The 14,906-nt window shown below is 42.6% G+C and overlaps 1 protein-coding gene and 1 long non-coding RNA gene across 4 annotated transcripts in view; one reads left to right on the forward strand and one right to left on the reverse strand.

Moving 5' to 3' along the window:
- LOC123501750 (focadhesin-like) overlaps positions 1-13,963 on the forward strand; it is a 14,616-nt gene extending 653 nt beyond the window's left edge. For both annotated transcript variants that reach the window (XM_045250766.1, XM_045250767.1), the window contains exons 2-14: positions 784-852; positions 1,272-1,334; positions 1,806-1,960; positions 3,366-3,566; positions 4,246-4,411; positions 5,197-5,331; positions 6,531-6,678; positions 7,457-7,639; positions 8,140-8,366; positions 8,871-9,011; positions 9,662-9,870; positions 10,663-10,977; positions 11,572-13,963. In XM_045250766.1, the coding sequence (XP_045106701.1) occupies positions 799-852; positions 1,272-1,334; positions 1,806-1,960; positions 3,366-3,566; positions 4,246-4,411; positions 5,197-5,331; positions 6,531-6,678; positions 7,457-7,639; positions 8,140-8,366; positions 8,871-9,011; positions 9,662-9,870; positions 10,663-10,977; positions 11,572-13,219 (3,645 nt within the window). In that variant the 5' untranslated portion in view covers positions 784-798 and the 3' untranslated portion in view covers positions 13,220-13,963. The remainder of the gene's footprint in view (positions 1-783; positions 853-1,271; positions 1,335-1,805; positions 1,961-3,365; positions 3,567-4,245; positions 4,412-5,196; positions 5,332-6,530; positions 6,679-7,456; positions 7,640-8,139; positions 8,367-8,870; positions 9,012-9,661; positions 9,871-10,662; positions 10,978-11,571) is intronic.
- LOC123501753 lies at positions 8,217-9,729 on the reverse strand. Of its 2 annotated transcripts, XR_006673708.1 has the most exons (4): positions 9,614-9,729; positions 9,320-9,390; positions 8,856-9,029; positions 8,217-8,346 (listed from the first exon to the last, which is right to left on the reverse strand). It is a non-coding gene; the product is annotated as an uncharacterized LOC123501753 (long non-coding RNA). The 2 variants fall into 2 exon arrangements; XR_006673709.1 differs by lacking the exon at positions 9,614-9,729 and having other exon boundaries at positions 9,320-9,460.
- Positions 13,964-14,906: the final 943 nt, after the last annotated feature.

Here is a 14,906-nt window from a genome sequence, read left to right on the forward strand (position 1 = left end):
ATCTGATTTCAGTGACCTCTCTTAATGAATGTTTTATTGTTGATATTTTATTTAGTTTGTCTCTTAGCAGTTATGAAGCCAGGGCAGGAGAGGAGGCAGGGAAACGGTTTAATCTCTTCAGTACCGTGACACATTTTTATATTCATTCAGCTTACTATTTGGTGATTTCATACAGCTTCAGAAACTTATGTTAGGATTAAAATAGTGAAGACTCTAGCCAGTAATCTTTTGACTTCCATAGACCCTTTCTAATGCTAATAAAACTGTTTAATCCTACACAAAAGTCCTGGTAAAAATGTGTCTCAGTACTGAAGAGTTGAAGTTACAGTAGGAAGGCTTAACATTGCGGCACTCTTAATATAAACATCTTGCCCGCTCGCCTCGATTCCCAGCACTCCTTCGCAGCTCCACCCAGCTGATTTGATGTCACATATATGAAGCCACTCCATTGGTCAACAAGGGAAAGAGAAAGAGAACATGATAAATGGAGGAAATGGGACTAAAATGGGAGATAGAAAGGAGATGGATAATAAATAGAGGAAATGGGAATAAAACAGAAGAGATAGAAAGGAAAATGGATAACGAATAGAGGAATAGGAGGATATTAGAACATTGCTATATGGCCATGTGTGTGTGTGTGTGTGTGTGTGTTGTTGACCAATAGCATGTTTCATATATGTGACGTCAAATCAGCTGGGTGGAGGGGCTGCAAAGGAAGCCGGGAATTGAGGAGAGTCGGCTGGACATGTACATTAAGAGAGTGTCAACATTGCAACATTTCAGGCAGAGTAAGAGGCAATGGAGGACTACGAGCAGAAGATAAACTCTGGAAACGTCTTCCTTCAGAGCCAGGTGATTGTTTTGTCCCTAATGTTTACTGTAAATATTCCTAGTTTTTCTTTTTATGTAAGGGAAGAAATCTAGCTAAGGTCAACAAAAACATTTAAACAAAAGATTCCCACTTGGATAAAATAAGGTACATTGATGTTTGAGGTTGTTAAAGGTTAGATTTCAAGCTCTGCAGTTAATAAATATGATCAGTAGGAGAGATACAGTGTTATATTGCCATTCTCCAAACAAATATGCAATAATTTATCACAACACTAACAAATACATTTGATTCACTTCTCTCCCTTCCACGCTCAGATCCCTTCCCTCCACCAACCAACCATAAAATTGTCTGTGTTATGCTCTAAATGTGGCACCATACACATTACAAGTCAGACTGAGGGTGTGTTTAATAAAGCTTCCCTCCCACTACTTGCTTCCAGGCGGTCACAAAGATCTACGACACCTTGTTGGAGAAACACAAAGATGAGACAGTGCTGTATGATGTGAGTTGATGTTCTTTCTTGTCTTAGAGTGCCATGTTCAAAAGTGCTTCCCTTTCTCACCACGACCATTTTCAAAGACTACAGAGACAATTACCCAAGTTTGAAAGAGTATTTGTCTTGTTGTTAATGCAGGAAAGTAGTTAACATGTCACAATTACAAAACATCCTCAAAAACCTGTGTCGCTTCAAATAGAACCTTTAAAAAGAGTATTTGTCCTGTTGATAATGCAGAAAACTTGTTAACATGTCACTAGAATTACAGAAACATTCTTAAAAACCCATGTCACTTCAACTAGAGCCCTTTGAAAATAGTCAAGGTGCAGCATGAAAGTGTTTCAGAATATGGGCCTAAAAATGGACATGATGAAAACTGTAGACTCATCTCCATATCCTAAAAAAATATTCAACTGTCCTGTATTCTTTCCCTCCTTTACCTGTTCCTCCTCCACCACATCCCATCCAATGCTACAGACAGAGGAGGTCAAGACACTATGGAAGACGGCCAACACTGGAGGACCGACAGAGGCAGCGCTGGCCCTGGAAGCCTTGATGTCTCTTGTACGGATCAATCGCCTTCCAGCTCCGGCCACACTCCAGAACTTCCTGGCTGACGTCACCAGCGCCAAGTAAGTTGACTGAAAATCATATCTGTTTATCTATTTATATGTGTCTTGTGGGTTTTTTTTCAAGGGAAGGTTGTGTGTAATATAAGAGTGTGTTTGTTCATGCATTCTTTGATTCACTTTTTTTTTTTTTTTTTTTTTTTTATTATTACATTAGCATTCTGTTGCATTTATTTATCTATATGTTTTTTGTGGCTTTCTCTCTCTCTCTCTCTCTCTCTCTCTCTCTCTCTCTCTCTCTCTCTCTCTCTCTCTCTCTCTCTCTCTCTCTCTCTCTCTCTCTCTCTCTCTCTCTCTCTCTCAAGGGAAGGTTGTGTTAAAATAAGAGAGCGTTTGTTCATGTATGCTTTGATTCATTCTTTCTTTACTTTTTATTACATACATCAGCATTCTGTTGCATTTATTTATCTATTTATATGTATCTTGTGGCTTTTTTTTCTAGGGTAGGTTGTGTGTAATGTAAGTCTTTGTTTATGTATTCTTTGATTCTCACATTCTCCTCTTCTATTTCTACTACATACATGAGCATTCTGTCACATCTGTTTATCTATTTATGTGTATCTTGTGGCTTTTTCTTTTTTTTTTTTCAAGGGAAGATTGTGTGTAATGTAAGTGTTTATTTATGTATTCTTTGATTCACCCGTTCTTGTATTTTATTAGTATTACAGACATTAGCAGTATAGTTTTATTGGAAGCCATTCTGTGTGGTGAGGGCTGAAAGTTGAGCATCAGAATAAGGAATGACATGTTTAGACTATGGCAAAATCTTCAATGTTAATTTGCACCTTACTGCAGCAATGTTAGACCACTCAAGTGAGGTACAAATATTTTACAGTCAGCCACAGATACATACACAATGAGCCTCACCCATATCCCTTTCATACAAGGCAGTGGAGATTTCAAGACATTTATCCCAAACTTTTGGCTAACTCTACTAACTTATAGGAACTGGCAATCAAGTTGGCCTTTTTTTTTTTTTTTTTTTTTTTTTTTTTTTTGGCCAGCTTCCTCTTCCATATAAAAGAAAAAGAAAGTATAGTCTATCCACATGATTAGCAGAGGAGTACTGGGACATATTTTTGCTTTGAGATTTGTGTATGATTAGACCAATTCATTTACATTAGGAAGGGTCTATGGAGGTCAGAAGATTAATGGTCAGTCTTTACTATTTTAACCTCCATCAGTATTGGGAAACATTTTTATCTTGAGATTTGTGTATGATTAGACCAATTCATTTACATTAGGAAGAGTCTATGGAGGTCAGAAGGTTAATGGCCACAGTCTTCACTATTTCAATCTCCCACTTGAGTTTCTGAAACTGTAGAAAGTCACCAAATAGTCACCAGAATGAATATGTAAATGCATCAAGGTACTGAAGTGGAGGTTAACAGCACAACACTCCCGGCAGGTGTCCGAGCACTCTACTGCAGGGCGTCACGGAGGTGGTGCTGCTCCTGTCCACCATGGAGGGCAACGACAACAAGTGCCCCTTCACCGGCCCACCCACCGGCCCCACCCACCCCTTCGTCACCCTCCTCACTAAGCGGGCAGACCTGGCGCCGGCCTTGCTGGAGGAGGCCGCCCATCTCCTGAGGCATCCTGATCAGAGGTGTTTTGTCTTTCTTTCTTTCTTTTTTTTTTTTTTTTTTTTTTTTTTTTTTTTTTTTTTTTTGTGATTTTGTGATTTTGCTGGCTATATTGTGGATTTATTTATTTATTTTATTCATTTGATTTTTGTTTCTATTTTTCCTTTTTTTTCCTTGTGCAGCTTATTTTATTTTTTTATTTTTTATTATAAGTTGTCTTTCTCGCTGATATACAAGTTTACTGCTTCATCTATTTTTTTTTATTTATTTATTTATTTTACTATGTTGTGGATTTCTTTCTTTATTTATTGATGTTCATTTTTGTTTTTCCCCATTTGCATTTTATTTTATTGAATTTTTTATTGTAAGTTGTCTTTCTTTCTCATGGACAAATCATTTCACTACCATTACCAACATCTCAATGTATATTTTTGTGATTTTGCCGGCTATGTCATGGATTTATTTACTCATTTATTTCTCTTATTTTTTTCTGTTTTTCCCCTTTTGCCTTTTGTTATTTATTTATTTATGTATTTTATTTATTTACTTTTTCATTATTGTTTTTTTCTTTCCCACTGATATGCAATTTGACTACCATCACCACTATTTGTATGTTTAAATTATGTTCTCTCTCTCTCTCTCTGTCTCTCTCTCTCCCACCACCACCACCATCAACACCACCACCTCCTCTTCCTCCTCCAGGGTGCGGGAAGGGAGTGCCAGTCAGCTGCGGCCACTGCTGCTGCACACGTTCTGCCTAACGGAGGCCACACTGTGGATTGCCAGGCCGCTGCTCACCCTCCTCACCTCAGCCCAGACGCACCACAGCCTTGTCCCTCTTCTCTGCCGAGTCGCCACGCTCATCAGGGTACTGTCTGCTAGCTCAAGGGGGATATTCAATGCAGACTTTCTCTCTCTCTCTCTCTCTCTCTCTCTCTCTCTCTCTCTCTCTCTCTCTCTCTCTCTCTCTCTCTCTCTCTCTCTCTCTCTCTCTCTCTCTCTCTCTCTCTCTCTCTCTCTCTCTCTCTCTCTCTCTCTCTCTCTCTCTCTCTCTCTCTCTCTCTCTCTCTCTCATTTGGTTCTATGTTTGTGTCTTGGTGGTTGTTAAAGGTTTATGTCTGGTTGTGTTTGTCTTTCTCCATTATATTGTTGACAAGTTCTCTCTCTTTAAGTGTGTGTGTATGTGTCTCTCTCTCTCTCTCTCTCTCTCTCCATTTGGGTTTTATTTTTCCTCTGTATAGATTTCAATTTCCATTCATTTTCTTGTTTCATTGTTAGCAAATTTGTCATTATTTTTTCATTGTATTTGTGCTACTTAACTCCTTCAGTACCATGATGCCTTTCCTTATTCATTCTGCTTACTATTTGGTGATTTTCTACAGCTTCAGAAACTCAAGTCAGGCTTAAAATAGTGAAGACTCTGGCCATTAATCATCTGACCTCCATAGACCCTTGTTAGTGTCAATAAAGTGGTCTAATTGTACACAAATCTGAAGGTAAAATGTGTCCCAGTATTGAAGGGGTTAAATCTGCATATGTGTATGTATGTATGTTTGCATGTTTTCCCTCCTCTCCTCTGTAGGTTTCATTTTTCACCAGCTCCTCTTTGTGGGTTTCAATTTCCACTGACTCTCCTGTCTGTGCCTCCTTCAGGATACAAGCCGGGACCATGTGGAGCGCAAGGTGATGGTGCTGACGTCCCTGGCAGAGCTGGCCCTGAGGGAGAACCTGACCCGCCTACAGTCTGCCGTGCTGCCCTGCCTCCTCATGGCTCTCCCTCTTGCCCTGGTGAGCCTCATGCATATATACAGAAATGCCTTGCCCTCTCACTACAACACAGAAATGCCTTGCCCTCTCACTACAACACAGAAATGCCTTGCCCTCTCACTACAACACAGAAATGCCTTGCCCTCTCACTACAACACAGAAATGCCTCTCACTACAACACAGAAATGCCTTGCCCTCTCACTACAACACAGAAATGCCTTGCCCTCTCACTACAACACAGAAATGCCTTGCCCTCTCACTACAACACAGTAATGCCTTTCCCTCTCACTCCAACAATTTTCCAAGGCCACAGAGACAACGAGCTGGATTTTCAAGGCAGTCTCTCCTTTTAATAAACTATAAATCTTACCAATCTATCACCAGAACCATAAAAATACTCTTAAAAACATGAGTATCGTCAACTGGAGCCTTTGGAAAGCAGTGATGGTGAGAGAGCAAAGTGTCTCAGAATATGTACTTCAAACACTGCTCCCTTGCTACTGGATGTCTCATAGCTAATACCAAGAGCTGTCCTTTAGTGGGTGTAAGAGAATATGCTTTATTTATCCCTGTTTTTTATATTCCAGCACTTGTTTTCATTGAAGGTTGTGCTTTTGTGGGTATTACTGGGGGAAATATATTTAAAGGCTGCTATTTTATATCTACCCTATTATAAGTCGACCCCTAGTTTTGACCATAAAAAAATGACCTTAAAAACTCGACATATAGGCCGCAATATACAGTAGGTGTGTCAGCATTAACCGCTTATTCCTTATTCCAACATTCTTTCTCATATATTGTGATTTGTAGCTGTAGAAGGAGGAAAAGGATATAGAAAAGGAGGTTTATAGAAATACTGATGAAATTAATGTGAAAAAATGAGTTATGTATAAACAATTTCCACTATTGTACAAGTAACCCATGAAATAACACATCACATATTCTCTCTCTCTCTCTCTCTCTCTCTCTCTCTCTCTCTCTCTCTCTCTCTCTCTCTCTCTCTCTCTCTCTCTCTCTCTCTCTCTCTCTCTCTCTCTCTCACCTGCAAGAAACACTACATTCCGGCATTGTTTCTCCTGGAGTGTATGATTTGTAGCAGTAGGAGTGAAAGAACATAGAGAAGGACTGATAGATAATTTCCACTACTATATAAGTTACCCGTGAAATAACACACCACATCCTTCCCTCTTTTCTCTCTCCCTTTCCCCATCACCTGCAAGAAACATGGCTTGGGCACCAGGACACTTGAGAGGAACCTGAGACTGCTGGGATCCCGGCTTGGGCGTGGCTGTGATGTGACGGTCTGTGCGCTGGCTGAGGTGCTGCCCTCCACCTCAGGCCGCCTGCAGATCAGCCTCCTTCAGCTTGGTATTCATTCATGACTTTTGTTGTAATTTAGTGATGAGGGGCAGTTTGTGATTGAGTTGTGTTCCTTGACTGACGTGTTTTGTTGTTATGGTTGTCTCGTGGCAACCGGAGGAATCATGCGTGCTTTGGGGATCCGTGAGGTCTCCAAGCGCACGGGTTCAAATCCTAGTGGGTGGGCTTTGAGATAGGAGGTGCCACAAAAGTATCCCCTTTAGCCCAAAAATTCACGTGAAAAGTCTACATGTTATAAAAACTATTTCATCTTTGCCATTCTATAGAAGCATGTGTTTTAGTATGTATGATTAGTAATAGTTGAGTTGTGTTCCTTGACTGACTCGTTTTTTTTGTCACGGTTGTCTCATGTTAACAGGAAAATGGAATTAAGATAACTATTTCATCTTTGCCATTCTAAAGAAGTGTTTATTGTAGTGCGTATTATTAGTAGGTAGGAAAAAAAACATAGAAAATCACGGAAAATATTAACCTGCAGAATGATTAGTAGTTACTAAAAAACAGAAACAGGGAAGTTATTAACCCCTTCAGTACCATGACACATGTCCACATTCAGCCTGCATACTATTTGATGATTTTCTACAGCTTCAGAAACTTATATGGGAGACTGAAATAGTGAACACTGTGGCCATTAATCCTCTGACCTCCATAGACCCTTCTTAATATTAATAGAATGGCCTAATCATACACAAAACTAGGTAAAAACACATCCCAGTACTGAAGGGTTAACCTGTGATTGTCTATACAACACTTTTTTTTCTTGCAGGCGCCACACTTCTCTCACACAAGGATGGGAACCCACTGATTGGCGCCCGGCTGCTGCCCTCACTGCTGCAGGTGTTGTCCGCCCCCTGTACCGCCGTGCCAGGCCTTACCACAGCTGCTGCGGCACTCATCTCCCTTGTCCAGGCCACCCCAGCACAAGCCTCGGGCAACACACAGCTTGCCGGTGTGTGCACATGTTGATGGCTGCTGTGACCTGACCAGCGTTGTTGTTTTCTTCTTCGTTGTCGTCTTTATCTTCTTCTTCTTCTTCTTCTTCATCATCATGTTCTTCTTGATGTTTACATTTTTTTTTTAGATGTGTGTGTTGTTGGGCATTTTGTGTTTACTTCTTTTAGCGATGATTTATCTTTTTCTTACATGAATGGGTGTTTATATTATATAAATCTAGAACTTGATGGTCAGTAAGCATCTATTCTACCTATTTATCCATCTGTGTTTGAGATTAGTCACTGTTCATTGTCTTTTCAGTGTCTCACTGCTCTATATTCTTTTCAGACTCCATATCAGAGCATTGGTGTGGCTTTTACTGGTAGTGAACCTTAAAACAAATTGAGATCCCGAATAGCAGTGTTCGTGGTGTTTAGATTTCACAAGGCAGAGTTACCACTCCTTTCAATCAGCGTTTTAGTGTCGCCTTGGTGAAGATTGTACTTGGTGTTTCAGGCAATGAACACTGGGAGATGCTCTGCTGCATACACCCAAGTCTGGTCTCCTTCCTGCCGGCCCTGGAGTTCTCGGACCGCCTGGTGAAGGACCCACAGCTCGCCTCGGACTGGCTCACCAAGCTGGCCTCCTCCGTCAACCAGATCTCCAGCTTCTACTACACCATTGTGACATCCGTGTTCCTCTACCAGAGCTCCACACCACAGTCTGTCCAGCAGGCCACCAAGGTCAGGGGTGTGTATGAGAGAAAGACACACAGACCAACAGACACATACACAGACAGACAAAATGTGACAGAGAGAGAGAAAGATAGACAGGCTAAACAAAAAACATAAAGAGGTATAGGTGGGTATGAGTGAGTGACAGTCCTTGAAAAATATTAATAAACTGTAAATAGATCAACTATATATTCAATTTATACTTTTTTCAGATTTTATATTTTCACATAACTTCCACTGACTCTGTCACCATCACCACCACTGTTATTACAAATACTGTCATTACTACTACTTTTCACAACTATTACTGCTCTATATGTACCACTCATATTTATAAAACTGCTAATACAACTATTTATTTTGTAAGAGGGGGAAACTGGCAAAGGGAAACATAAAACAACAAAGAAAAGGCCCACTTAATTGCCAGTCCCCATACAGGTCCTGGAGAACCCAAAAAAAGCTAATGAATTAAACAGTCTCTTGAAAACTCAACTGAACCTTCATCTCTGTCAGGTGCTGGAGAAGGAGGTGATGAAGCAGAAGTGTCTGGGCCTGGAGGTGTTCTCAATGGTGCTGTACCGTCTAGGCCGTGAGCCAGACCCCACCACACGCCTCACCATCCTGTACACTCTCCCCTCCCTGGCTGTCAATAAGGTGGGTTCTGGAGTGCCTCTGTAGTGTAGTGTGCAGAGTATGGTAGTGAGAAAATCTGATTCCTAGCCTTGTTTGTGATCTTGAGTGTTTCTCCCTTTGATCAGGTGACAAAATATAGTCTGTCTGTTATTTTTTTTTTTTTTTTTTTTTAGTTTATGTGAATTCTTGTAGTTATAGGGCACTGTATAAAGTTAATAGCCTCCTTGTTCATTCCATCTTTTGTCAGACAATATCACCAATTAAGAAAGTGAAAAGGTATAATTCTCTCACCTGTCCTGCATATAACCTCTACAATGACCTCCTCTCACCATAAACCAGCTGTGTGTGGGGGGGCAGATCATCATAGTCATCTCTTACAGCATGCAGATACAATGGTACTCTGAGAAGAAAAGGGAAAGATCTCAGACAATGCCATCAATTAAGGAAGTGAAAAGGTTAATTATCTCACCTGTCCTGCATACAACCTCTACAATGATCTCCTCTCACCATAAACCAGCTATGGGGGAGGTCCTCAACAGCATACAGATACAACAGCACTCTCAGAACAAGAGGGAAAATCTCAGACAATATAAATTAAGGAAGTGAAAGGGTAATTCTCTCACCTGTGCTGTATATAACCTCTACAGTGATATCCTCTCACCACAAACCAGCTGTGTGTGGGGCAGGTGCTGAAGACCCTCCTGGCACTGTGGTCGTCCAGCAGCCTCCGTCCCCTAGTGCTGCGTCTGGTGCATGACCTGTGGAGGGTGGAACCGCGCACATACTCCTACCTCTCCCGCCTCCTTCAAGATAAGTCCATCGAGACCACTGAGCTGCAGATCGCCCGTGCCTTTGTTGTGACCAGTGTGTGCAAAGCTAAGTGCGTCACTCTGTCTTTCTTTATCTTCAGTACCAAGGCACGTTTTCATATCTTTTCTGCTTACTATTTGGTGATTTTATACAGCTTCAGAACCTTACATTTGGATTAAGATAGTGAAGACTCAGGCCATTAAACTTCTGACCTCCATAGAGCCTTTCTAATGTAAATGAAATTGTCTAATCACACTCAAAACTGAAGGCAAAAATGGATCTCAATACTGAATGGAATAAGTGTGTGAAATTTTTTGTGATTATATTGAATTGTGAATATGCCTGTTTGTTGCTGTGATTATGTGTTATTTTTTTTGTTCAGTATTTCTTTTCTCTTATTGTTAAATGCTTCTTCCTTCTGTTTGCCTTTCTTTTCTTTAAGTGTGAATTTTTTGCTGTTCAGATTGAGTTGTGAATATGCATGTCTGTTTTTATGTTTATGTGTTGTTTTCACTTGTTCAGTATTTTTTTCTTTTCTGTTTAGTATTTCTTTTCTTTAATGGCTAATTGTGTCCCTTTGTCTGTCTTTCTTTTCTCTAAATGTGTGAATATTTTGCTTATTGTGAATGTGCATGTTTATTCCTATGTTTGTGTTATTTTCACTGTTCAGTATTTCTTTTCTTTTATCCTTCCTGTCTTTCTTCTGGATTTTTCCCCATATTTCACCTGCATTTTCAAGTCTCAGCTGTTAATTTTTTGTGTTTATTCTGTAAAGTGTGGAAAGCAAAGTTGAGAGAACACCATCCAGTTGCTGCCACTAACCCTCACCATACTGACCCACTCAACCACCGTCACTCTCCAGACCAAACCAGCATGGGGAGGAGCTGCTTCCACAGCTGTCTGGGTTTCTGAATGAGTGCCAGGGGGAGCAGGGCACAGCACAGACCCTCATCGCCCTGGACGGCATTCATCACCTGTGTGCCAGCCAGGTGATCGATCTCCGTACCACCTGGCGAGTTATTGCCCCCAAGTTGGTGCGGGACAAGCGGCCAGGCATCACGGAGAAGCTGTGTGGCCTCCTTGGCCTCATCCCGGCCCTCAAGGTGGAGAGTCCTGAGTATCAGAAGTTTACGTCAGACTGCATCACCATCCTCTGGAACTGGGTGGCATCTCACAGGTGTGTTTGTGGGCCTTGTTGTGCTATAGAGTGTGTCTTACAGTGTTGATTTTCTCTCTCTCTCTCTCTCTCTCTCTCTCTCTCTCTCTCTCTCTCTCTCTCTCTCTCTCTCTCTCTCTCTCTTCTCTCTCTCTCTCTCTCTCTCTCTCTCTCTCTCTCTCTCTCTCTCTCTCTCTCTCTCTCTCTCTCTCTCTCATTGCTATGTCATTCTATTTTGTATTTTGTATTGCATAATCTCTATTTTTTTTTTATCTCCTATTTGATTTTTTCTTCTTTCTTTGCCTATTTTATTATCTGGTCACAGTGAAAAGTGCTCTTTATTCTTGTCCTGTATTCCCTCTGTGTGTTGTCTTTGTATTTGTCCATTTTCTGTTTCCATATGATCGTTGCATTTCTTGTGTTATGTTAAGCATTATGTTGAAATTTGGCCAGTTAGAGTGAACCATTGTCTTACCAATGAGCAGATTGTGTTAAGGAAGATATATTGTCTGCAAGTGAAGAAATAATAGTAAGTATTGAAATAGCAAGACCACTGATGGCCATACTATACAGCTGTACAGTGAGTAGTTACTGTTACTCTCCCTCCCTTGCTAGGACACTGTCGGTGGTGAAGGCCGCCTATGAAGCCCTGGAGAAGTTCCCTTACGACAGCTACACCCTCAAGATGCTGCCCCAGTATGCCCGGGAGGGACACCAGCTGCCGGCCAGCAAGGCAGCTACTCCCTTTGAGGCGGCTCGGAAGCCTGAGGACGTGCTGGAGTACGTTCCCGGTCTTGGCTGGATCAAGCTGATAACAGGCTGTCCAGAGTCTCACCTTGAGTATGTGGAGAGTTTCACCAAGAGTCTGGTAGCTCGGGAGGTAGCTGCCCTGCCCAAGGGGATCTACCTCACTGCCGTCCAGGAGGCCAAGCGCAAGGGTGTCAAATCTGCCACTGGTCAGCCTGAGCCTCCCTCATACAGTTTCTTCAAAGACAACTCAACTCTGAAGGCTCTGGTGAGTTTTCTCATTGACTGTCCTCTTCTGATGGAGAGATGTAATGATCCCCGGAGAAAGGAAAGACTCTTGAGGAGCTGTGTCATCATCATGGAGGCGCTGGGCCAGTCCCTGCCTCGACCCTACCCAGTTGTTAACTGGAGCTTCTTGGAGAAGGTGCTGAGCTCAGCCTATGCACTGGCAAACTATGAGTGGACAAAGCGCATCCGTCACAGCATCTTTCAGATCACAAGTCGACAGTGCAACAAGTCTGGGTCTGCCAGTGCCATAATCAGCCAGTGGCTCATGCCCGGGTCGGGCAGTGGCCTGACCAAGGAGGACGAGCTGGTGGTGTTTGGCCTGCTGGAGCACATAGGGCGTGGCCTTCCCCCTACTGTTCTGCAGCCCTTCTTGGCACATGTGTTCAAGCAGCACCAGGGTGATGCAGCCCACATGAAGGCCCTGCTGCAGGTGCTGCGGCCAAACCTCACTGCTGACTTTATCTTTGACACAAACAGGAACGTGTTGAGCAATGCAGTGGAGGGTCTCAACGAGCACATGGATCCCACGGATGAGGACCTGTATTCTGCCTACAAGGCTTGTGTGGCTGACTTGCCCCAAAAGCACATTGAACGCCTCACTTCTCCCTCACTGTGGTGGGAGGTGACGGATGAGAGGCTGTACCGCGCCGCCGTGTTGCGCTGCCATGTGGCCGAGCGGGACACTGAGGAGCTGGCACTGCCTTGGCTCAATGATCTGGTGGACTCGGCTGCCACCCTGCCCGGCGACCGCTCCCACCTGCTGCGGGTCATGTCCACCACACTGGTGACACGCTGCCAGGTAAAGGAGGCCACCACCTGGTTCCTGCAGCTGCTGGGCCGTCTGCAGGAGCACATGAAGAAGCGACGTGGAGATGACCTGGTGGCAGCCCATGAACAGAGGCAGCTGGTGACCTTTTACCTGGACCTGTTGGTGATGAGCCTGGTGGTGTGGTCTGGTTTGTGGGCAACCAACAGCATGGAGGTGCTGGCTGACAACCCTCCACTCAGGGACCGCCTACTCCTGCCCTCCCTGGTGACCCTCTCTGGTCAGCCGGAGTGGAAGAAAACCCTCACCCAGCTGCTGAGTTGGCTGGTGTCCTGCTACTCCCTGCTCTCCCAGCACTCTACCATCCACTACCACCTGTCCTCTCCCATCCTGCTGCTGGCCACCCTCAACCCCACCCTCACACAGATTATGTGGAACAAAATCATTGCTCTCCTTGTCTGAACCTGAGGTCCATATTGATACAAGCCCTGCTGTTATTAAAGGTCATTGCAGTGCCTTGGTTAATGATAAGTCAGTCTTTACTCTACTTTCTTTTCTAATACTCCATTATTAAATCCAACCTTGCACATGAAGTCATTTTTTCTTACTTTTATTTTGACAGCTTCATTGAATCATTGTACACGCTTGCTGTGAAAACCATACACATCACTATGCCATGACTTACTCTAAAAGAAGATTAGATAAATTTATGGATGGGGATGATAGATGGAATTTAATAGCTTTGCTCATACAGGGACTGTCACTTCCAGCTTTCTTCTATTTCTTATGTCTTCAGCACCATCACCATCACCATTGATTGCTAAAGTCATGAAAAAAACAGCTACTGGACTCAACAGGAAGCAGATGAACAGGGCAAATATGACCCAATCAAACAGATAACCTTTTTACTGATATCACCACCCATTAATCCTCCTCCCTTGGCCCTCCTTCCATACCCAGACCTTCGCAACCACCCAGAGAGCTTCCCTAGTGTAGTCTCTGGATGTGGCCAGTGACTTTCTGTGATGTAGACTCCAAGTACTCTGGTCTCTGTGGCCAGGAATGGGGTAGCCTCATTGATTTAAGACACAACTAGCCAAACTGGTCTTCAGGTAATTTTTAAGCCTCATCATGTTTTCTTGTATTGTTGCAGAAGTGCACAAAAAACTTATGACAACATGTTAGAAAATAGAAATATGGCAGTAACCATGAGTGTTGATTCCTTTAAAACAGTAAGGGGAGGGCACAGGGAGGGAAGAGTGTATCCAGCCAAACAGATGCCCTTTTTTTTTTTTTTTTATTTGCTAATTTCTGGGACATCTTGAGGCCACATGCAATGTATGTTAAGCAGAGATAGGTGTGACTTTATTTTTTTTTACAGGCGCGACTTTAATTTTGCTACTTTGCACAATATAGTTTTCTATTGATAGCATCTTTCAATTACTGTAAGCTGATTATTACTCTCTCTCTCTCTCTCTCTCTCTCTCTCTCTCTCTCTCTCTCTCTCTCTCTCTCTCTCTCTCTCTCTCTCTCTCTCTCTCTTATCATCATACAGTGAATCAGTGGCCGCCATCACCTGCCCCGCCTTTGGGTGACGTGTGTCGCTGGATTGCTGCCTCTATCAGCACTATGAGGTTAACAATACAAACACACATTATTAGTATTTTCCGTTTTCGTAATTTCCGTTCTGAATATAGTCATGTGAGCACACCTAAATTAACATGATTTGCTATTAGGGTCATCAGGTTACATACCGGTTGGTTATTTTAAGCTTTCAGCTTACTATTCGGTGATTTTACACAGCTTCAGAAACTTATGTGATGGATTAAAATAATGAAGACTGGCTATTGATATTCTGATATCCATAGACCTTTCCAAATGTCAGCAAAATGGTCTAGTCTCACGCAAAACTCAAAGTAAAAATGTGCCCCAGTATTGAAGAGGTTAAGGTTTCAGTGCGCCCTTTGTTAATTCAGTCATGGCCAGGGGCAGGATCGCTGATAACATGTAGAGTGGGCGGATGGTATCTGATAACGACCACATGAGAAAGGAAAGAGAATGAAGCAATAACTTTATTTCCTTAATAGCAATATTGAATTCTTTGGGAAGGTGGTGGAGTTACCCTGGCAGTGTGTCCTTTCACCCATTA

Source organism: Portunus trituberculatus, chromosome 9 (assembly GCF_017591435.1).
Source record: "Portunus trituberculatus isolate SZX2019 chromosome 9, ASM1759143v1, whole genome shotgun sequence".
NCBI classification, from domain to species: Eukaryota; Metazoa; Arthropoda; class Malacostraca; order Decapoda; family Portunidae; genus Portunus; species Portunus trituberculatus.